The sequence below is a fragment of the Schistocerca gregaria genome, chromosome 2 (genome assembly GCF_023897955.1).
Source record: "Schistocerca gregaria isolate iqSchGreg1 chromosome 2, iqSchGreg1.2, whole genome shotgun sequence".
Taxonomy (NCBI): Eukaryota; Metazoa; Arthropoda; class Insecta; order Orthoptera; family Acrididae; genus Schistocerca; species Schistocerca gregaria.
In genome coordinates, this window is record NC_064921.1 from 231,973,060 (window position 1) to 231,996,291 (window position 23,232).

The 23,232-nt window shown below is 45.2% G+C and overlaps 1 protein-coding gene across 1 annotated transcript in view; it reads right to left on the reverse strand.

Moving 5' to 3' along the window:
• Positions 1-1,343: 1,343 nt before the first annotated feature.
• The window catches only part of LOC126336753 (hexamerin-like), a 46,679-nt gene continuing 24,790 nt past the window's right edge, over positions 1,344-23,232 (reverse strand). The window contains exons 2-9 of the mRNA XM_050000756.1: positions 21,249-21,382; positions 21,013-21,171; positions 20,765-20,942; positions 12,978-13,375; positions 12,725-12,889; positions 12,515-12,643; positions 10,367-10,682; positions 1,344-1,852 (exon numbers count right to left, since the gene is read on the reverse strand). Coding sequence (XP_049856713.1) covers positions 1,449-1,852; positions 10,367-10,682; positions 12,515-12,643; positions 12,725-12,889; positions 12,978-13,375; positions 20,765-20,942; positions 21,013-21,171; positions 21,249-21,382 — 1,883 coding nt within the window. The 3' untranslated portion in view covers positions 1,344-1,448. The remainder of the gene's footprint in view (positions 1,853-10,366; positions 10,683-12,514; positions 12,644-12,724; positions 12,890-12,977; positions 13,376-20,764; positions 20,943-21,012; positions 21,172-21,248; positions 21,383-23,232) is intronic.

The following is a 23,232-nucleotide window of genomic DNA, read 5'->3' on the forward strand; positions in this document are numbered from 1 at the left end:
TAAAACATTAATATTTCTTTAAGTACTACACGAATATGTAATAAAAAACGGAGGTTCCTATTTAACAAAAACGCATTTGATATCCGTTTAACCTATGGCAGCGCCATCTAGCGGGCCAACCATGGCTCCATCTTGTTTCCCCCTTCAAGCTATACGAGTTTCGTTCTTTGTAGTTTTTCGTTTGACGCTTATTTCTTGAGATATTTGGCCCGGTCACGATCAATGGGCCACTCTGTATATATATATATATATATATATATATATATATATATAAAGTCCCATAAACTCGATTCTCCTCACCCACTGGTCTCTCCCATCCTCTCTCGCCCCCATGTGCTGCCGCACCTGTATTCCCACGTCCCACCCCGTCTCCATCTCTCCACCCTCTTTACCCTCTCCCAAGGTGGCTTCGGCCAGCTTCCCCTCCCTGATGATGCCCTCCTCCCCTCCATTTATCTCTCCTGCCATCTTTGATCCTCCCTGCCTCCCTCCCTCTTCCTTGGGCACCCTCCCTCCCTTCTCTCCCCCTTCCCTACCTCCTTCCTTTCTCCCCACTCCTCCCCCAAGCTACCCCTCCCCCGTCCCTCTACTCCTCCTCCCATCTCCTCTGCCATTGGTATCTTTGTTCTCCCCTCTCCCCCCCCCCACCCTTCTTCCCCTCTTTTCAGGTCCCCAGACTCGCACACGTTACATGGACATTCGCGCATCGCAGATCATCGCCATCCATGTCTCGTGTGTGCCATCGTGTTTTGTGTTCAGTGTTCACCGTCACGCTCCATCGTTGACATGTACCATCAAAGTCATCAGTGCTTGTGCGTCGTGTCAACAGTGTGTAGTGTGGATTGTCATCAAGTGTATCTACCTTTTTTCCCAGCCGATTTGTTCCAACTCATGTGTCTTCTCTGTTTTACCATTGTAATATCTTGGGCTGAAGAGCGGCGTAATGTGCTGCTGCCAGCCTACCTGTTTTTATACAGGTATTAAAATTACAATAAAGAAAAAAAACCGTGGGTATGTTCGATTCCTTCTTGAAAATAAAAAAGGAAGCAATAATTCATTAAAGTATATCTTTTGGATGTATGGACAACGATTGTAACAAACACAGACGAGAAGCTAAATGAACAGGTCTGACATTTAATCCACAGGCTGGGATTTTTGAATGAGCTTAGTGTTGCTACCCACTGGATAAACGACAGAACTGTTCTTTTAACAAAATCATTGCTGAATCCTTTCACCATCCTGTCCAAACTACCACATCATCTCTGGTGACATCGATACTGAAATTTCATGGTACAATAATTAAAAGGAAAGTTTGGTAAAAAGGTTAATGAAATAATACAGTAATCAGACTATCAAGTAATTTTGGTTTATTGAATTACCACCAAAGTCACAGCATCCACTCACTCAGCCTATACACGCTTTAATTTGGCAGACAACACTGCGCAGCTTCAGATCCTAACGATCTCGTCGGCGTTCCTGTGGAAGACGACAGTTTCACCGAAAAATGAGTTGGGCACGTTAAACTCCAGCTCATCGATGGGCCTGTCGAATGGGAATAGGGAGTTTTTGGGGCACATGTTGTCGATGACTGGGTCAGTGTTTTTGATGCTCCCGGGTGAGCACTGGCTGATGATGACGTAGGTGCAGAGCGGGAGACCTTCTCGGGTTCCACGCGGCAGCACCAGGCGGTCCACGTCTCCGAATATGCGCAAGATGTAGTCAGGGAGCGGCTGTGTACCACCAGCGAGGGCGGCCTCCGTAGCTTCGTACAGCTTGTTGTAGCTGACCGTGAGCTGGCTGTACGAGCTGATGTCCTTCGACTTCCTCAGCAGCTCATTCACTCCCTGTTTCACTGAAAAAAAGAGTTACGTGGGTTGAGCGTAAGCTGAAGAAAGACGAAAGTAAGGAGCAGTAGTAGAAATGAGATTGGAGATAAACTGATCATCAAATGTAGGGACCGCTTCAGTGAAGGAATCCTGCTGCCACTGAAGCAAAATATCATACGGGCGCCTTGCGACAGTTCGAGCGACTCCCCTCGTCGGAGGTTCGAGTCCTTCACTGGGGAAGGGTGTGTGTGTTGTCCTTAGCTTATGCTAGTTCAAGTTAGGTTAAATAGTGTGTAAGCCTAGGGACCAATGACTTCAGCAGTTTGGTCCCAGAGAAACTTACTACAAACTTCCAATTTTTCCAGCACATGACAGATGAAACAGGAAGTGCAAAGCAGATTAACATAAGCAAAGGAGACACTCGTGGCTGAAAGAGGTCTATTAGTAACAGCCATTGGTCTAAATTTGAGGAAGACATTTCTGATAATATATTTTTGGGGCACAGAGTCGTACAGAAGTGAATCATGGACCGTGGGAAATCCAGAAAGGAAGACAATCGAAGCATGTGGGTTGTGGCTCTATAGAAACATGTTGAAAGTGAGGTGAAATTATAAGAATAGTGGAAGTTCTCTCAGAACCAACATAAAAAGCAATATGTGGAAAATATTGACAAGAAGAAGGCAAAGGATGATAGCAGTGGTGGGGAAATAAGAGTATGGTTGAAGCATGCATTTCTGCGAGATTTTTGATAATGTCAACCAACGATATCTTGCAACGCAGCCAGATACTTCCCAATCCAGCAACAATCCTGGACGGCGGAAGCAGGCAGTAACTTCAAAAAAACTTAAAAACTTAAAATTAAAAAATTTTTAAACATTAAAAAATCTGATTCTCAAATGGTGAGAAATTCAAACTAATTCAATGTGTCATTTGTGATACTATTTTCAGAATTCAAAAACTAATGGAATATTTCCATTTATTAGCAATTTCTGTATTAAAGTGGTAGAAACGTAGAGTCATATCATGGAGCACAACAAAGTGTGCCTTCCACATGAGGCGATTAATACTGTACAGTCGCTTCATAGTTCCCTTCATAGCACAACCCCGAGAAGTCCACAAATCTTTCACTTACGCCTTAGTCCCACAGCGATCGTAGGGTCGTCGTGGTTACAAAGGATTTGGCAAGGTTGTGTTTAGGGGTGGCCTGATGCCCCTCCTGCCGCCACCCGATACCCCCCAGAACGGAATCAGTGTACCTCAACTCTCCGTGTCTAGTGTAAATCGTGAAATAAATGGTTCAAATGGCTCTGAGCACTATGGGACTCAACTGCTGTGGTCATCAGTCCCCTAGAACTTAGAACTACTTAAACCTAACTAACCTAAGGACATCACACACATCCATGCCCAACTCAGGATTCGAACCTGCGACCGTAGCAGTCGCGAGGCTCTGGACTGAGCGCCTCGAACCGCGAGACCACCGCGGCCGGCAAATCGTGAAATAGTGCGAACGTGTTTCAGATGTCTGCAACTCGTGTAACTGAGGCGGAACCTGTGGGCCAGCCCAGTATTCACCTATGGGAATGTGGAAAACAGCCTCAAAACCACATCCAGGCTCGCCAACACATTTTCCCTTGTCGTTAATCCGCCGGGCGGATTCGATCCGGGGCCGGCGCGCCTACCTCAGTCCAGGAAGCAGCGCGTTAGCGCTCTCGGCTACCCTTGCGGGTCCCGAGAAGCCATTAATATACCCCAATAAATATGCCATGTAGCTAATTCAATACAATAAGTTGATAACATTTTACATGAAATCTATACCAACAAGTCCATAGACAATGCAGACATCATCATTATTAACCTAATTTAACTTGCCTCATCTCTCTACAATGTAGTCTCCTTGGGAAAATTTCCATTTTTAACAGAATTTCATCATGTCAGTAAAGCAAATGGCATTTAAGAATGGCTGCCTGAATTCTACATAAGACACTGTAGCACATCTACATATCGAGTGAACCAAATTCTGTATATTGTTGAAATGTATGTAATTAAAACTAGGATGACTTCATGACAGTTCTGAGTAATATTTATCAAAAGATATATTTGGAAATTTCTCACATTTTGCTGTAACATAGCGATGTATGTGATAATATGTTACAATTTCTGGTGGAACATGGTGACGTATAACGTGAAATGCAATGTACTCTCCACAAAGCGATAGCACAAGTTAGGATTATGAGCGGAAGACGACAAACGTTTTTCACACGGAGCTATCTGCTACGATTTTACTGAAGCATATTGATTTATGGAGCAGTTCCTTACAATTTTGCTGTAGCATGGAGCAATTTATTACAGTTTTGTTCTAATATTGTGATGTACGAGTAACTTTAGGGAGTCAGGGGCTGTGGTCTCAGTCCAACATAATGTCTCGCAGTGTGATGTAATACTTCAAGCGGGGATGACTTTCAACTTCACAATTGTCAAACCAATTTCAGACACTTGTGCTTCTAGTGCTGCTGAAACATTATCTTTGTGTTTCAAAGAGGTCTGGCAGTAGTAGAACTACCACGAATATATGCGTTCTGCAGTTCATATCCCAATGTTTTTGTTGGCACCATTCTCTAGATGCACATTAAGCCGAGACATCACGTTCATGGCATACACGGGTCACAATCTTTAATGCTGTCTTGTGTCTATAACTAAATTCAGTTATTCTTCCTATATTACATTTAGCACTTATCCGTGAACAACATATGCTACCGTAACATTTGATGTAGTACCACGAGAATATGCCTCTAGTAAATTTGTGGCGATTTTCTCCAATTTTACTGATGCTTTTCTCTCTAGGAGAAGCTGTGAGGCCTCACATTATGGTTTATTAATACTCCCTAACAGCAGCAGTCACACTGACTGCTACAGATGACCCCAGGACCAGTTCTGTGCCTATCATATAATCAGAAATTACCCTCCAAAGAAGAGCCTCACAATGGTCAAATGTTGGATGAAACCCCAAGAAGCTGTAGGAGGAAATATGCCTCTAGTAAATTTGTGGCGATTTTCTCCAATTTTACTGATGCTTTTCTCTCTAGGAGAAGCTGTGAGGCCTCATATTATGGTTTATTAATACTCCATAACAGCAGCAGTCACACTGACTGCTACAGATGACCCCAGGACCAGTTCTGTGCCTTTCATATAATCAAAAATTACCCTCCAAAGAACAGCCTCACAATGGTCAAATGTTGCATGATATTCCAAGAAGCTGTGGAGGAAATCTATCTCGTAAATCTTTCGTTTCATGACCATACGTATTGCATAGTGATAATGGATTTGAGAATTATCTATATGAAACTATACCATACCACGACAATTACAGAGGAAAGACACATAAGTGATTGCAATTTTCGCTACCCCATCGGAAATGCTAAAAGGATCTTTAATACAAGCCGATTTTGACACAAAATCCACCGATTTTAACACAAAAGTAGCCAATTTAAACTCAAAACTGAGTGATTTCAACGCAAAATAGACTGATTTAAGAATAAAACTCAAAAACACATCTCTCCCTGTAGCTTAAATACTTATGGAGAATAGACTACTGCCGAAAGCTCTATCAAATGTATTTCCTACTGAGGTCCACAACAATAGATTATGTAAAATACTAAATCTGCTGTGGAAACATGAAGATAAAAAGACATATAACTACTATGGGAATCCAGAATGGCTGAGAGATAGTTGCCAAAGAATTCTGCACAAGCACTGTGAATCGAGTTGCACTCCCTGTGGACGTTAAAGCCTGTCAAGCAATGAAGTGAAGGGCTGATGTGAATTACATTATTTCTCTGCCATATCTGGCATACTCGCAAGCAGCTTAAAGAGAAACCTAGCCGTTCATTAGAATTGATGAGAGGAATCGCTTAAAAATCACTGGAGATGCAGTGCTAACCTGAAAACTAGATCACTTTTTAAGATGGTGGATTGGAATTTAATGTAGGTACGGTCCACCTCGACATCATTAGAGACATATGAAGGTATAAATCTGTAGTGACTTTGCTGAAGGAAGCATACTGACACTCGTTAGAAACCTTATGGAAATGTCTAATGTCCACACACTGATCACAGGTGTGACTCTAGCAGGCTAAAGCACCAGTGTGAGGCACATTATTACTTTAAAATATAGGTCTGAGGATTGCATAACTGTGTTAAATCATCTCCATATCCACATTATAAATTCTGACAATTGTTCATTTTTGCTATAAAAACAACCACTTACCTCCAACTTGATCATATCCACACCGCATATGTGGACTATACAGTGCTTGTTCAGCTCGTCCTCTGCCATTTTGGATAGTTATCTTTCTTCATTTCAGTTGATTTCAATCCTGCTCTTTACATCCCTTCACGCTTTATGTTTTCCAGCAGAATAACTATCCATAACATAAGGAAGGCAGAAATGTGCTCTAGTGGTTTGAAGAGCATTCACATTGATGCCTTTGCCACGAAATTCCCTGATCTGGACCTGATGAGACGTCAGCTCTGCACCCACATTTACAAGAATTTCGTAAATACGTTATGTTACATACTTCCGGAATCCTGCCAAGTGTTGTCCATTTCAGACATGTAGAATAACCGCCGTGTTAGTTACAACACGCGGACGAACATGCTATTAAGTAGGTCGTTATAATGATTTGGCCCATCAGCACTGATACTTTGATCTCGACAGCGCGTTAATCAGCCCCACCTACAGATCCTTCAATTGTCTCCAAAGCTGAGAGACTATTGCACAAAGTAAGGTTTGCCTGTGATCAGTATGCAGATTTTGAATATGCTTCCAATTGTGGGGTTTTTCCGTAAACCCATCCACCAATGCCTCTGTTACTCTGACCCCATCAACCAGCCAAGCGTACAACTGCCAAGTCGGTACCTCACTGGCCCAGGCCACACACGCTGATGCATCGTTACTCTGCTGTACGAGTCACTGGATCGACGTCGCTCTCGTCCAATTAATGAAGCTGGGACCCAGCACCTACCACTGTTGACGGGTTTTCTTCACGACGACCATTGCACAACTAGGCTGTAGACCATTACTGTGTAACAAGTTGTCCTTTTTTACCCCCATATTTGCAACGTTTTTGATGGGCGCGATTCTCTTTGTCACTTAGTACAAGCTTGTTTCACTCTCAGCTGCAGAGGGCATACGCTGGTTGCATAAAAGTTTAGTTTGATGGTTCTGTGGGTTGAAACCCCACACTACTGCAGCTTTTGATTTAGACTGGCTAGAGCCATTTTCTGGTGCTAATTTCAAATCTCTTTCGCTGATTTTTCATGCAACTAAACAGCCTACTGCTTGTTTAATAGCTGCCACCCATCCCTCACATCAAATTTTTGTTTGGAGTTTAAAAACATAGCACTTGGGCTTTGTGAAGTTTATAAATTTTCTGCTATTAGGACAATTTGCTTCAAATGGCTCTGAGCACTATGGGACTCAACTGCTGAGGTCATCAGTTTATTAGCACAATTGCCCAACTTGGATCTTTCTAATGTCCTGCGATGTTATCCTTAGGGCAAGTGCTCATGTTGTTTAATTTCTCGACACATTAAACTTAGGACAATAACTGACCTACCGCCATTTTATACTTAGGACAAATGGCTATCATGGATTATTTTTTTTTATATCCCCACCATTTTGAACTGCGTTTTGGGACTTCCCTGTCATTTTTCCAGTTTACTAACATGGACAATTGGCCTACTTGCTCCATCTTGGATTGTGACGTCAGAGAGGTGGGAAAAGAATGCGGGGGAATCTGGAAATGTTGTAAGGTGTCATCAGAAGCTTGGCAACAAAGTAGATTGTGCCAGTACTCTTATTTCGTAGCTACTGATTGGCATGTTTTAAGAGATCAAGGAATAACTTCCATGGTACTTGAGGAATCTGTGGACAGTAAAAACTGTTGGCAAACAGAGATATTAGAGTATATCTAACATCAAATAACTGAGGACGTCTGGTGCAAGTTCTATTACTAGATGAAGACATGACAGAATTCATGGAGGACCACTTAAAACCAATCAGAAACTGATGACAAAAAAAGCTAAGAGAGAGAGAGAGAGAGAGTTGTGGTCCTGATATTTACAGGGTGAGAACGGGGAGGAGGGGGGGGGGGGGCGGAGGGGGACAGAAATGTCACCCACAGATGGTATTGTTTTTAGATCTGTATGAATTATAAAATGGCGACTCTGACTGAGCAGTTAAAATGTAATTTGTATAAACAGGGAAGACCTACTTTAACGTCCCGTCAGTACACACAGAGAACTACCTTGAATTTTACGAAGAGGAGGGGAAAACAGCGCTTCTTGAAATAACTATTCTGAAATTATTTGAATATGCGGACTGGGATTGTGGGTGGCAATTTTATAGAGCAAATACGTAAGTACTCTTTCTATAAATTCAAACGCTTTCTTCTTGGTGTCTAATATTTATTAACGTTCAAAATGCGTTTAGCCTTTTACGTTAATGTCTCTTCAGTAGATTTAATAATTTATTCATTTGTCGTTTCTAAATATGCTGTGACCAGATAAAGGAAATCCTGGTTTTGGCAAGACGAACAAATAAACAATTGAAACCACTGAAGACGACAGTATAACGAAACGCGTCTGTAACATAAATACACTCCTGAAAATTGAAATAAGAACACCGTGAATTCATTGTCCCAGGAAGGGGAAACTTTATTGACACATTCCTGGGGTCAGATACATCACATGATCACACTGACAGAACCACAGGCACATAGACACAGGCAACAGAGCATGCACAATGTCGGCACTAGTACAGTGTATATCCACCTTTCGCAGCAATGCAGGCTGCTATTCTCCCATGGAGACGATCGTAGAGATGCTGGATGTAGTCCTGTGGAACGGCTTGCCATGCCATTTCCACCTGGTGCCTCAGTTGGACCAGCGTTCGTGCTGGACGTGCAGACCGCGTGAGACGACGCTTCATCCAGTCCCAAACATGCTCAATGGGGGACAGATCCGGAGATCTTGCTGGCCAGGGTAGATGACTTACACCTTCTAGAGCACGTTGGGTGGCACGGGATACATGCGGACGTGCATTGTCCTGTTGGAACGGCAAGTTCCCTTGCCGGTCTAGGAATGGTAGAACGATGGGTTCGATGACGGTTTGGATGTACCGTGCACTATTCAGTGTCCCCTCGACGATCACCAGAGGTGTACGGCCAGTGTAGGAGATCGCTCCCCACACCACGATGCCGGGTGTTGGCCCTGTGTGCCTCGGTCGTATGCAGTCCTGTTGTGGCGCTCACCTGCACGGTGGCCAAACACGCATACGACCATCATTGGCACCAAGGCAGAAGCGACTCTCATCGCTGAAGACGACACGTCTCCATTCGTCCCTCCATTCACGCCTGTCGCGACACCACTGGAGGCGGGCTGCACGATGTTGGGGCGTGAGCGGAAGACGGCCTAACGGTGTGCGGGACCGTAGCCCAGCTTCATGGAGACGGTTGCGAGTGGTCCTCGCCGATACCCCAGGAGCAACAGTGTCCCTAATTTGCTGGGAAGTGGTGGTGCGGTCCCCTACGGCACTGCGTAGGATCCTACGGTCTTGGCGTGCATCCATGCGTCGCTGCGGTCCGGTCCCAGGTCGACGGGCACGTGCACCTTCCGCCGACCACTGGTGACAACATCGATGTACTGTGGAGACCTCACGCCCCACGTGTTGAGCAATTCGGCGGTACTTCCACCCGGCCTCCCGCATGCCCACTATACGCCCTCGCTCAAAGTCCGTCAACTGCACATACGGTTCACGTCCACGCTGTCGCGGCATGCTACCAGTGTTAAAGACTGCGATGGAGCTCCGTATGCCACGGCAAACTGGCTGCCACTGACGGCGGCGGTGCACAAATGCTGCGCAGCTAGCGCCATTCGACGGCCAACGCCGCGGTTCCTGGTGTGTCCGCTATGCCGTGTGTGTGATCATTGCTTGTACAGCCCTCTCGCAGTGTCCGTAGCAAGTATGATGGGTCTGACACACCGGTGTCAATGTGTTCTTTTTTCCATTTCCAGGAGTGTAAATATTAGAATGCATAAAAAAAATACTTTTAATTTATAAAATTGGTATTTGATATGACGGTAGAAGACGAGATCAATATCAGTCGATAATGGTAGCTCATATCTGCTGGATGGTTGAAGCATACGTATACAGAAAAATCTCTACAGCCTTATCTCAAAAGTGTCCACCCTTATTTATAGTAAACAGAGATGGTACAGACTGCGGCTGATTTCTATTTTGAAGTGCATGCGATAAGTTAAATACTGGCAGAGCTGGAGCTTGAGTGGTTGGCCGCGAATCGCGCCTGGATGGCTCAGAAGGTAAGACCAAGGCAGGGTACCAGGTTCGAATTCCAATCCGACTATTGTTAACCTACTACAAAGCATGAAAACTGTAATTTTGCTCATGTAAAGCTTACTAAATCTTTAGGTATGGTACACTATATTCTGCTTAACAAGTAGTTTGCTGTTAAGTAACTTACATTTGACGCTGAATGAGTCGACATAGACCATGTAGTGCCTCTTCTCGTCGGGAGACAGCTCCTTGCCATATGCGTCGTAGACCGGGCCTATGAAGAAGCGGACGAAGACGTCCACCTCCGTGTCGCTGGTGACTTTGATGTTGTAGTTGAAGGGAACGTGCGTCAGACGCTGTTGGCGGGCCACGACGTTCAGTCTGGCGGCCTCCTCCAGGCTCGCCACCGGAACAGCGTTGTTCAGCTCGAAGTCATAGTCCTCGAAGTACGTGACCAGCTTGTCAACGGTCAGGCTCTCCACCGTCACGCCAGGCAGCAACAGCTTGTGTGGGAAAATAAGTAACAGGGGGCAATTTCAGCGCTTATGTACTGCTTTATTACGTCTGTTGGGTACATTTGAGCATCCATAAAAAATAATCGCAGGCTGTATAAGTCTTGCAGAAACAAGGACGTGAATTCGAAGCTCCGGATACGTTGTTCGTCTCACATTACATTTCGTTGAAACCGTAACTAGAAAATACAGTGGCTCCCCTGTTGTAAAAGAAAATGGTTAACCTTGAAGCCAGTGGAATTTCTGGCTGTGCTAGTACCTTCTGTTTCCGCAGGAGACCTAGAGGCGTGATCCATGCAAGGCCCTTGAGTAATGTAACGCAACCAACCAACAATATCAAACATTCACAAGGTAGAGGTGTAAAAAATTTATCTCGACAATGACACGTATATTTTCCGTAAATTACTGAACAAGTAAGGATGTTATCTATACGCTGAGGTGACAAAACTCATGGAATACCTGCTAATACCGTGTCAGACCTCCTTTTGCCCAGGCGTAGTGAAGCAGCTCGATGTTGTATGAACTCCACAAGTCGTTGGAAGTCCCCTGCAGGAATATTAAATCATAGTGCGTCTATAGCCATCCACAACTTCGAGAGTGTTGTCAGTGCAGGACTTTGGTCACGAACTGACCTCTCGACTATGTCCAATGACTGGCCATCTGGGTGGCCAAATCAATTGCTCCAATAGTCCAGAGTGTTCTTCAAACCAATTGTGAACAATAGAGGCCCGGTCACATGTTTGGGGACACGAAGTCCATGAATGGATGCAAATGGTCTCCAAGAAGTTGAACATACCCATTTTCGGTTAATGATCGGTTCAGCTGCACCGGAGGATCCAGCTGCTCCACGTAAACGCAGCCTGACAGTTTGGGTCCACAGCTTCGTGCTGTCTGCGCCTCACTCGAACCCTACCATCAGCTCTTACCAATTGAAATCGGGTCTCATGTGATCAGGTCATGATTTTCCAGTCGTCTAGATTCTAACCGATATGGTTACGAGCCCAGGATAGGCGCTGCAGGCGATGTCGTGCTGTTAGCAAAGAGCCAGCCGTTGTGGCCGAGCGGTTCAAGGCGCTTCAGTCTGGAACCGCTCGACCGCTACGGACGCAAGTTCGAATCCTGCCTTGGGCATGGATGTGTGTGATGTCCTTAGGTTAGTTACGTTTAAGTAGTTCTAAGTCTAGGGGACTGATGACCTCAGATGTTGAGTCCCATAGTGCTCAGAGCGATTTGAACCTTTTTTAGGTTAGCAAAGATACTCGCGTCGGTTGTCTACCCATTAACACCAAATTCCACCGCTCTGTCGTAACGGATATAGTAGTCATACGTCCCACATTAATTTCTGCGGTTATTTCTCACAGCGTTGCTTGTCTGTTAGCGCTGACAACTTCACACAAACGTCGCTGCTCTCGCTCGTTAAGTGAAGGCCGTGTGCGACTACGTTGTCCGTGGTGAGAGGTGATGCACGAAATTTGGTATTCTCGGCACACTCTCGACACTGTGGATCACAGAATACTGAATTTCCTAACGATTTCCGAGGTGGAATGCCCTATGCATCTAGCTCCAACTACCATTCCTCGTTCAGAGCCTGTTAATTCCCGTCGTGTGACCACAATCACGTCGGACACCTTTTCATATGAATCACCTGCGTACAGATGACAGCTTCGCCAATGCACTGCCGTTTCATACCTTCTGTACGTGATACTACGGCCACCTGTATGTCTGCATTTCGCTATCCCACGACTTTAGTCATCCCAATGTACAGCCATGAGCGAATTTATTTAATTCTAAGCAATCTGTACGTAAAATTCTGATTTTCCTACCTCTTTCTGTGAATAAGGTCCAAGGTGGCTCTTGAACTCGTCCAGTGCCAGAGCAACTCGCTTAAGAATCTTGTAGTACAGAGGAGATTTGGAGGCAGATGCTGGTGTGCCCAGCATGGACGGTTTTGTCTAGAAAACAAGCAGGCTCATAATCATTAATGTCGAATCAAACGAATTATAAGAGACAAAATCATCACTGACGGGACGTACCAGGTGGTAAAAGCAGCATCCACCGTCGTGACCCAGGTACTCCAGCATGCGGTTGTAGAATGAACCGTAGTAATCCTTGTTGATGGAGTCTGCGTTACCTTCAACGATTCGAGCGAACATCTCAAAGCTCGATGGATCACGAAGAGAGTGATTCTTGAGTTCGGTCTGCAAACGGGAGAGACTAAATAGCCAATTTCAGCTTACGGACTGGCCTTAAACATTTTTTTCTAAAATAAGACCAAGTTTCGCTTACGTCAAGTACGTATCCAGAATCGATTGCTTCCCAAAGCCTTTCCTCCACTGTGCTGAGGTACCGTGTGAGTGAGCTGTCCGTCTCGACTGCTGGGACTGGTTCCTCGAAGTCAAGGGGTTCGATGTCAGGGAGGTGGTTCGAGAGTCTCTCCAGGTAGTACCGACTGAGGGTGGCCTTGATATCATAGGAGAAGTGGTCACCTCGGTTGGTGTCGTTGGCCTGGTTGTACTCCTCCATCTTAGCCCAGAAGGGGAAGCGGTAGCGCATGAAGTCTCGGAAGGCCAGCAGGCCCACGTCATCAGTGTAGTAGGACAGCAGCTCGTCAGCTTCGTCAGCATAAGGGGGGCTGCTGTAGTTGGCATGGATCACGTACGGCTGCCCCTTGTTGAAAGTCTTCCCTGTTGTGGTTTTAAGGTACTAAATCATTAATTAATGTAACGACAGACTTCTGCTTCTAAAAGTAACGAAGACTTAGGTTGTTGTGGCACAGTAGAATTGTGTATTACAACACACAGTAGAATTATGTATTATATTACGCTCCAAGACGAAAAAAACCGACGCACCACGAAGTATTTACGCAAGTTGGTCACAAATTGATATTCATACAGGTATGTATAGAAAATGCAAAATTGTAAACTTTGGCTGCTGTTGGTGAAAGTGTAACGCTGCAATGGAATTTCACCTTGCAACTGACAGGAATGGTAAACACGGGACACCTCGATACCAGACTATTAAGTATTTGTTGACTTCATTCCGTGAACTCAGTTGGACAGTAACTACGCCTCGCAGTCAGGCACGTGAACAATATATGCAAATGACATTTGAGAGGGGACGTGCAATTGCGCTCAAAGAAATTGGTTGGAGTAATCGGTGAATCCCTTGGCAACTGAATAGGAGCAATGCCACTATTCGACATTGTTGACAGGAACGGGTGAACCATGGCCGAACACAGCGTCAAGAAGGAAGCGGTCGACGTAGAGGCACGACAGAACGTAAAGACCGACCAGTCGTCATAGAGGTATTTCTGAGCACCGGATTCATCATTATCATCGATCCGACGTGCAGAACTGGGGCTTAGCTGACGGTGCCCTAGCGCCGACTTCCATTGACCTCTGTGAGACTGAAGACGCCCGAGACAATGGTGGGATTCCAACTTGACTGCCTCCCGCCACGCGCATTGACGACCATGACTGATGGTCTAGGCTGCCATTTCATTTAATGGCAGGACGCCTTCGGCGCCCTTATAACAGAGCAGTACGTCGACGATATTCTACGTCTAATTTTGTTGCCCTTCATGGCAAGCCATCCTCGGCTTACGTTTCAGCATGATAAAGTCCTTCTGCACAAGCAGAGAGCTTCTACTGCTTCCCTTCGTGCATACCAAACCCTTAGCCAGGAAGGCCACCGTATCTCGCCCCAATTGAGAATGTTTGGAGCATTAAGAGCAGGGCCCTCCAACCAGCTCGGGATTTTGACGACCTAAGTGACAAATGGGCAGAATTTGGCACTATATACCTCAGGAAGACATTCAACAATCAATGTCAAGGTTAATTACTGTTTGTATAAGGACTATATGTGGGTCAACGTGTTACTGACTTGCTCAGTTTGTGAAGCTTTTATTCTGGAATAAATCATCCGATTTTTTCTGAAATTTTGATCATTTATATGTCTGTACGTTTATCCCACATCTACCAATTTCCGTCCCATTCGGGCAATCCCTTCGTGGTGTGTCTTTTTTCTGTCTTAGAATGTATCTCTATTGACTCTTTTTGTCTTTGATGTAAATAAATGTTCTTGTTGTGAAAGCAAGCGACGCGTCTTATTTTTTGAACTCGAAGCTACACCGAATATTTTTTGGCGCCGCCGAAACCCGGGAAAGCATCGCCGCAGCCGACATGTGAAGATAATTCTGCAGGAATCCTACGGAGACAGTAACAGAACCATTCAGGTGCATCTACATTATTTGGAAGCGATTGCGTTTTTCAGTTCGTATCTCCGGATAACTTTAATGTAACATTCATAGAACGCAAACGAACAAAAAATGTTCAAGTGTGCTGCATTGGAAAAACCTCTACTGACCCTCCCCCCCCCCCCCCCTCCCGCGAGCCGAGACATATTAAAATACATCAGAGAGGACAACGCTGAGTTAGCTTCTTCTGAAGCACATACGCAGCACCTTGTATTTGATACGTGACGAAGTTAAAAAAAAGCACAAGGTACTGTAAAACGGTGAGCTGTTTTTTATGGATTTGCTCATGAAGAAGGCGCATCATCGCTTAATGACCTTTTAAAGACTAGTCTCAGCCCTGCTTCCAGCAGTAATGGTTGTGCTTATATGGTCTTGCCTACGATGTTTCGTCATTATAGCCGATATCACTCACGCTTTCCTTCAGCTTGCTCTTTAGTCTGATGATCGAGATCTCAGGGGATTCCTATAGTATCAGGCCCCTGTCACTGAAACTTCAATATCAGATCAAACAAGGGAGACGACAGTTCTCCGTTTCAAACGCCCCCTTTCGGGCTTACAAGCAGTCCTATTATTTCACGCACTACTATCAAGGAAATGGCAACCTCTTACAAGTCACATTTTCCCACAGTTGCAGACGTTATACTTAAGAATATGTACGTGGATGACAATGCTGGTGAAACCAAAGGAGAAGACGGATTGATGGATCTCTGCTGTGAGCTGATCTCGTTGATGTCACAAATAGGGTTGCCATTGTCAAAGTGGGGAACAGATGCAGCACTCTTGAACGAAGTATCGAACGTCCAAGGACAAGACATAACGAACGCTACAGTACTGGGTGTATTACGGGACACTTGGGACACTTGGCTATTCTGGTTGTTTTAACTTCAGCACGCAGTTTTGAGACTGCAGTTGCTTAGTCGTTGGCATTCACAGAAATGAAACAAAGGGAAATGGACATGAAGTGATCCGGACAATCCTGCATGTATGTCCATCCTTCTGATTGGAGGTTTGAGGTTTATTACTTCTGTAATAAAATCGAACACCAACAGCTGTCGTTACTATGATATTTATTAAATGGCTCAGTACATCTACAGGCCTTAACTGACGCTGAGGGGGTTAACTCCAATCGTACACACGATCCATCAGTGCCCAACATCTATAAACTGGTTTTCGCAGAGTACCTTTAACAAGTCACAAGAGTGAAACATCACGGGGGTTACGTGATGATTTGGGCAGTCACATTGTGGTATTAAATGGGCCCCATGACTAATCTGCCAGGCCGTATTGCTGCCAAGGATTATGTGACCATTTTGGCTGATCAGGCCCACCCCATGGTACAATGATTGTTTCCAATTTGTGACTATGTCTTCCAAGATTACGAGTACAGAGCTCCTGTCCACACACCTCGCACCATCCATGGGAGCACGAAGATGAACTGTCGCATCTCCCATGACCACCACAGTCACCCGATCTTATCATTATTGAGCCTTTGTGGAGTGTGACTGCTGTCCACCTCCATCACCGTTACCTGAACTTGTCACTATTTTGCAGGAAGAATGGTATAACATTCCTCTGAAAACCATACAGGACCTGCATTTAACCATTCCGGGACGGCTGCCAACTGTTTTTCTTCACCTCATTAGGCATGGAGGCATGGTGATGTGTTTTGTTACTTCCTGTTCCCATATTTTTATCAACCCCCTTTATGTTGTAGAATACAACTGATTGCTACCAAAATTTACACCATCCACAGGTAACTGAAATGTTACTGCTTTTGAGTTGGCGTTTTTTCCGCCTGCTCAGTCAGAAAAAATCATATTTGATCTGTTACTCTACACAGAGGAAATAAGTGATCATATTAATTTATCAGCCTGCCGTTGTGGGCGAGCGGTTCTAGGCGCTTCAGTTCGGAACTGCGCTGCTGCTACGGCCGCAGGTTCGAATCCTGCCACCGGCATGGATGTGTGTGACGTCCTTAGGTTAGTTAGGTTTAAGTAGTTAGTCTAGGAGACTGATGACCTTAAATGTCAAGTCCCATAGTGCTCAGAGCCATTTGAACCATTAATTCATCGACATTTAGAACAACTTACGTAAAGTAACTGCGTCTTCAGCTTGTGTAATACATATGTGTATCTGTGCTATGCTGTATCAATATGATATAGCGAAAATTTGATTATTATGACGTAATCATTATTTATAAGCCTCCTATCTTGGCTGCATCTCAACTGCGCTGCGTTTGCTGCATTATAGCAACTTCAACGGGCATTTTATGAGTCTCAACAAGCCACGCCATTTCGAATAAAACACTCGAGCTTTCGATAACTGTGTCCGCTATCGTCATCGTCAGTTGAAATCACTGATTGCCGAGGTGGAACAGTCTTCTGCTTATGGAGATGCAATGGTAGCGTCTGGAACCTTCCAGAGAGGGCCTCAGTGGCGCATGCGCGGAAGGCAAGTTGGGCAGCTCTTATGGGCTCCTTCCCGGCGCGGCACCGAAGCCCACGAGAAAGACAGGGCGTGGGAGCGTACGCCACATCACGTGACACTGCAGGTCTTACGAGTGCCAGCAGCAGTCTCTGGCGGCGAGCGAGTAACTATTGCAGACAAGTTTCGTAATTCTTGACTGCGTACTTAAATACATGCCAGTTCTCGATGACACACGACAAAAGTAAAACATTTAGTGGATACCTGTACAATTAAATATTGATTTCCCTGTGGGCCCTACAGGTAACCGAGCCTTCACGAAGTGTGGCCGACAAGCCGACTAGTGTGACGTCACAAGTTCATTGCAGGGCCCGTATATCTCGTTGGCCCCGCGCGGCACCGATTGACGTCACTTGACGCCAGCGGCCGGCGTTACGGTTGAAACTACCATGCCTGCGTCCCTACGCGTCCCTAAAAGCGTCAAGCCTACCTATTTATTTTTCATTCGACGTCCAAAGTCCGCCCCCGTGGCCTACTAAGTGAGTATCCTGGGTTTCTTTTAGAATTGTTGCTGTTTAATTTCGGCCGCTTCTTTGATAACCGAATCACAATATGAAGTTGTCAGAGCCAAAACACTCGTTTTTCTTTTCAAATTGTATTTTATGTCTTTTTCTACGCAATTTTCAGCCACGGCCGACTTCTCAACTTCCCTTTGTATGAATGTCGTGAATGCTCTGCACAACGCTCGGCAACAGTGCGAATGGCTTCACCTATGTAAACACTACCACATTCACAGTGGATACCATACACGCTAGAAACTCGAAGATCTCTATTGTCTTTAACTGGGCGTAAAATATCTCTTATATTGTAGACTGGCTGGAACACTGAACTCAGTCCACGTCTCTTCAACACGCTCCCTAAGTTACTACTAGTTGCTTGGTCTTTTCTGCCGATTCACGAGGCATCCTTAGTCTGCGGCATTTTAAAGGGTTTCTGTAACCATTTTCTCTGAACATGCTCTTCAAATGCTAAAATTCATACCCTATACGGAAGAAAGGCACCTCGCGAATTGTCCTGGCAGAACATTATGTAGAAAACGGCATAAAATAAAATTCGGAAACAAAACGAGAGTTTTGGCTCATACAGCATCATACTGGGATTTTATTCTCAAAGAAGCGGCCGAAATTAGAATAAAAAAGCAACAGTTTTAACAGAGACCATGAGTGCACACACTTATTAGGGCACGAGGGCGGGCTTTGTATATTGAGCAAAAGAAAAGCCGTAGGCCTGACTCTTATAGTGAAGTGGGGGCGGCAGTCTGAAACGTAGCGCCAACCGCTCCAGAAGAGGCCCACAGAAAGACAGGCCGTCACAAAAGCAGACTAGAGCTCGCTCGCTTGTAATTGGGAGTTTAATTACATACGATAATTTCATCTTTTCCTGGAATCCTTTATTGTGGAGTCTTACTGTTTACCAGTTCTACAACGATAGGAAATCCATAGGCTTTGTTATGACTGTACTGCGTACAATAAAATTAAAATCATGCCAAAATGATTATCGGTTCATGAGACACCACATCTTCTATGAAATGAGGACTGTTAAGCAGTAGAGACTAAATACTAGATACAAGCATACTGCCAAGTTATGTATTTGTTGTAGCACTAGTAATCAGTAAGACTTCATTACAGAAGATTCCAGTAGAAGATGCAATTCTTGTTAGTACATAAAAGCCAATTATCAGGTAACGCATTTTGTCTACTGAGCTGAGTGAGCGAGCGAGAGAGCTCCGGTGTACCGTCCTGATGTATGCGTCGCGGCCTTCCTCGAAGGCCTCGGCTCGCGTCATTTGACGTCACTTGGGTCTCGCGGAGGGGCGGAGAGGCTAGGAGCTGGGCAACTTGCCCTTCGCGCATGCGCAATTCCGGCTCGCTCTGGAAGGTCCCAGATGCTACCATTACATCTCGTGCTAACCCCCGGCAGTCAGTGATTCAGCTCTTGATGAAGATGGCGGAGACAGTTATCGAACGCTCGAGTGTTTTATTCGAAATGATGATGATGATGTCCCATACTCTGAGGAGCGTAGGGGACGATGCGGAAGACCCACACCGCTGTACTAGGCAAGGTCCTAGCGGAGGTGGTTTGCCATTACCTTCCTCCGACCGTAATGCGGATGAATGACGATGATGATGAAAACGACACGTTGAACACCCAGTCATCTTCAGGCAGGAAAAATTCCTGACCCCGCCGGGCTACCTCAAGACCACGGCTGCGGCTTGCAAACCGAGAAGACTTTATCGAAGAATGCCACTGCGAAAGACTTCGAGTATACAGTGTATGAGGCTGACATATTCAGGGGCCTTATAGGATGATTTTTTAAAGAGCGACGGTTTATTCTCATCAAACACTGTTCAACACTTTCCAAGCGCCACTGCAGAACCATTCCACTTCCATCATACATTTGCGGAGAGTCAGAAGTATGAGACAACACAACACCGATAGGGACAAGTATGGAGGCACGCAAGTTCATTTTCATATTCCACAACTGTATAGGGAAAGAGAGGGACAAATTAAGGTACAAATTAGCCTCTAGAAGATACTCTGCTGTAACCTGGGGAGTATTCACTTACGTTTTCGTAAAGAAACTGTTGTGTTGGCTGAAGAGCCAACACCGTGTTACTAGAGGAGGCCGAAATGCACGCGTTTTAGCTCACGCAGGCTGGCGTGAGGAAGGAAGAACTGTACTGACGTGAGGTCTGGAACATGACAAGGAATTAGAATTCAGAAAGCGGACGTAATTAGTTTGATACTTAACTTTAATCCATTAATCATGAACGTCGCTCTTGAAGGTACATGATTCACAACATCAATCTGAATAATAACTGAATATGGCGCCTTGCTAGGTCGTAGCAAATGACGTAGCTGAAGGCTATGCTAAACTGTCGTCTCTGCAAATGAGAGCGTAAGTAGTCAGTGAACCATCGCTAGCAGAGTCGGCTGTACATCTTGGGCGAGTGCTAGGGAGTCTCTGTAGACTAGACCTGCCGTGTGGCGGCGCTCGGTCTGCAATCACTGATAGTGGCGACACGCGGGTCCGACGTATACTAACGGACCGCGGCCGATTTAAAGGCTACCACCTAGCAAGTGTTGTGTGTGGCGGTGACACCACAGAAACGAAATTTGAAGACATCGTATTTAATATATGCCACCACAGCTATCGATGGGTAAGGTAACGCTAACAACATTTCAGTCTGGTCGTAACGTCCCTGCAGTTCCAAAGTGTTTCACAGAGTACCATTACTGGAACCAGGAGGATGCTACACTATAACGCGTGACTGATAAAACGTGGAATTTTGCACTGTAAACAATGGTGAAGAAAGCAGAGGGTCACGCTTACCTTGTAGCGTAGCTTGCCACGCCTCCTTGATGACGTCATTACTGACAAAGAGCTGGGGGTAGAGCTCGTAGAAGGGCGGCAGCGCGAGGTGGAAGAGATCGTCGCGGTGCAGCTTGACAACGTTGACTGCGTAGCAGAAGAGAGCCTCGTTCACGTGTTCCCTGGCCCAGGCGGCTGTCTGTGGATGAACAGAAGGGGTCAGAAGTGTTCTCCTGTCGGGTCGTATTTGACTGAACGCAGATACCCACCTCGTAGAATGTGTCGAAGTCCTTGGCGGAGTACAGGAGATCGACGAGTGCCTTGACCTGCAGCTCGTCGTATTTGTAGTGGGCCGGCAGCTGTTCGCCGCGCTTCTTGATGTAGCCGTGTGTGTAGTACTTGACGAATTTGTTGACAATTTCTGGATCCTGGAACAAACGATAATCTCTGTAAGACAGCTCGACTCCGGCTGCATCATATTTACAGATTTCCCTGCTTTATCTACCTTGAAGTCTCCAACGTGCTCACCAAACTTAAAGGAACTGGCCATCTCCTTCAGTTCAGGATGCAGTGCAGGTTGTCCGACATGCCACATGAGCTGCAGAAGTTTCTTCTGCCGGAGAAGGAACTCCTTGCTAGCTGGAAAATGCATTATGATGTGGTCAGTTTATTAAAGCACAGTATTTACATTAAGTAATACCATTCACCATAACAAAAAATAAACATTTTCTTTGTGTAATGAAACAATTTTTTTGCTGAATGAGATTTTCACTCTGCAGTGGAGTCTGCGCTGATATGAAACTTCCTGGCAGATTAAAACTGTTTGCCCGCCGCAGTGGCCGTGCGGTTCTAGGCGCTACAGTCTGGAGCCGAGCGACCGCTACGGTCGCAGGTTCGAATCCTGACTCGGGCATGGATGTGTGTGATGTACTTAGGTTAGTTAGGTTTCATTAGTTCTAAGTTATAGGCGACTGATGACCTCATAAGTTAAGTGGCATCGTGCTCAGAGCCATTTGAACCAGCCAAAGCTGTGTGCCGGACCGAGACTCGAACTCGGGACCTTTGCCTTTTGCGGGCAAGTGCGACACCAACTTTTTTTTTTTTTTGTCGTTGATCGTTGTGTTTGGTCGTTACGGACGTCACACGGCATCCGTTAAAGTTCGTTTGTTGATCCTCCCACTCACTTTTTTTCTTACAGGGGCCAACCAGCTCTCTGACGGAACACGAGCTGAGCTACCCAAGCTCGACTCACGTCCCGTCGTCACCGATTTACTTCTGCCAGTACCTCGTCTCCTACCTATCAAACTTAACAGAAGCTCTCCTGCAGACCTTGCAGAACTAGCACTCATTTCTATTCCGATTATATAGGAAATACGTAGTACAACTAATGTTGTTGTTGTTGTGGTCTTCAGTCCTGAGACTGGCCTGATGCTGCTCTTCATGCTACTCTATCCTGTGCAAGGTTCTTCATCTCCCAGAACCTACTGCAACCTACATCCTTCAACATCTGCTTAGTGTATTCACCTCTTGGTCTCCCTCTACGATTTTTACTCTCCACGCTGCCCTCGAGTACTGAATTGGTGATCCCTTGATGCCTCAGAACGTGTCCTACCAACCGATCCCTTCTTCAAGTCAAGGTGTGCCACAAATTTCTCTTCTCCCTAATTCGGTTCAGTACGTCCTTGTTAGTTATTTGATCTAATTTTAAGCATTCTTCTGTAGCACCACATTTAGAAAGCTTCTATACTCTTCTTGTCTAAATTATTTATCGTCCACGTTTTACTTCCATACATGGCTATACTCCATACAAATACTTTGAGAAACGTCTTCCTGACACTTAAATCTATACTCGATGTTAACAAATCTCTCTTCTTCAGAAACTCTTTCCTTGCCATTGCCAGTCTACATTTTATATCCTCTCTACTTCGACCATCATCAGTTACTTTGTTCCCTAAATAGCAAAACTCCTTTACTACTTTAAGTGTCTCATTTCCTAATCTAATTCCCTCAGCATCACCCGACTTAATTCGACTACATTCCATTATCCTCGTTTTGCTTTTGTTGATGTTCATCTTATACCATCCTTTCAAGACACTGTCCATTCCTTTCAACTGCTCATCCAAGTCCTTTGCTGTCTCTGACAGAATTACAATGTCATCGGCGAACCTCAACGTTTTTATTTCTTCTCCATGGATTTTAATACCCGCACCAAATGTTTCTTTTGTTTCCTTTACTGCTTGCTCAATATACAGATTGAAGAACATCGGGGAGAGGCTGCAACCCTGCCTCACTCCCTTCCCAACCACTGCTTCCCTTTCATACCCCTCGACTCTTATTACTGCCATCTGGTTTCTGTACAAATTGTAAATAGCCTTACGCTCCCTGTATTTTACCCCTGCCACCTTTAGAATTTGAAAAAGAGTATTCGAGTCAACATTGTCGAAAGCTTTCTCTAAGCCTACAAATGCTAGAAACGTAGGTTTGCCTTT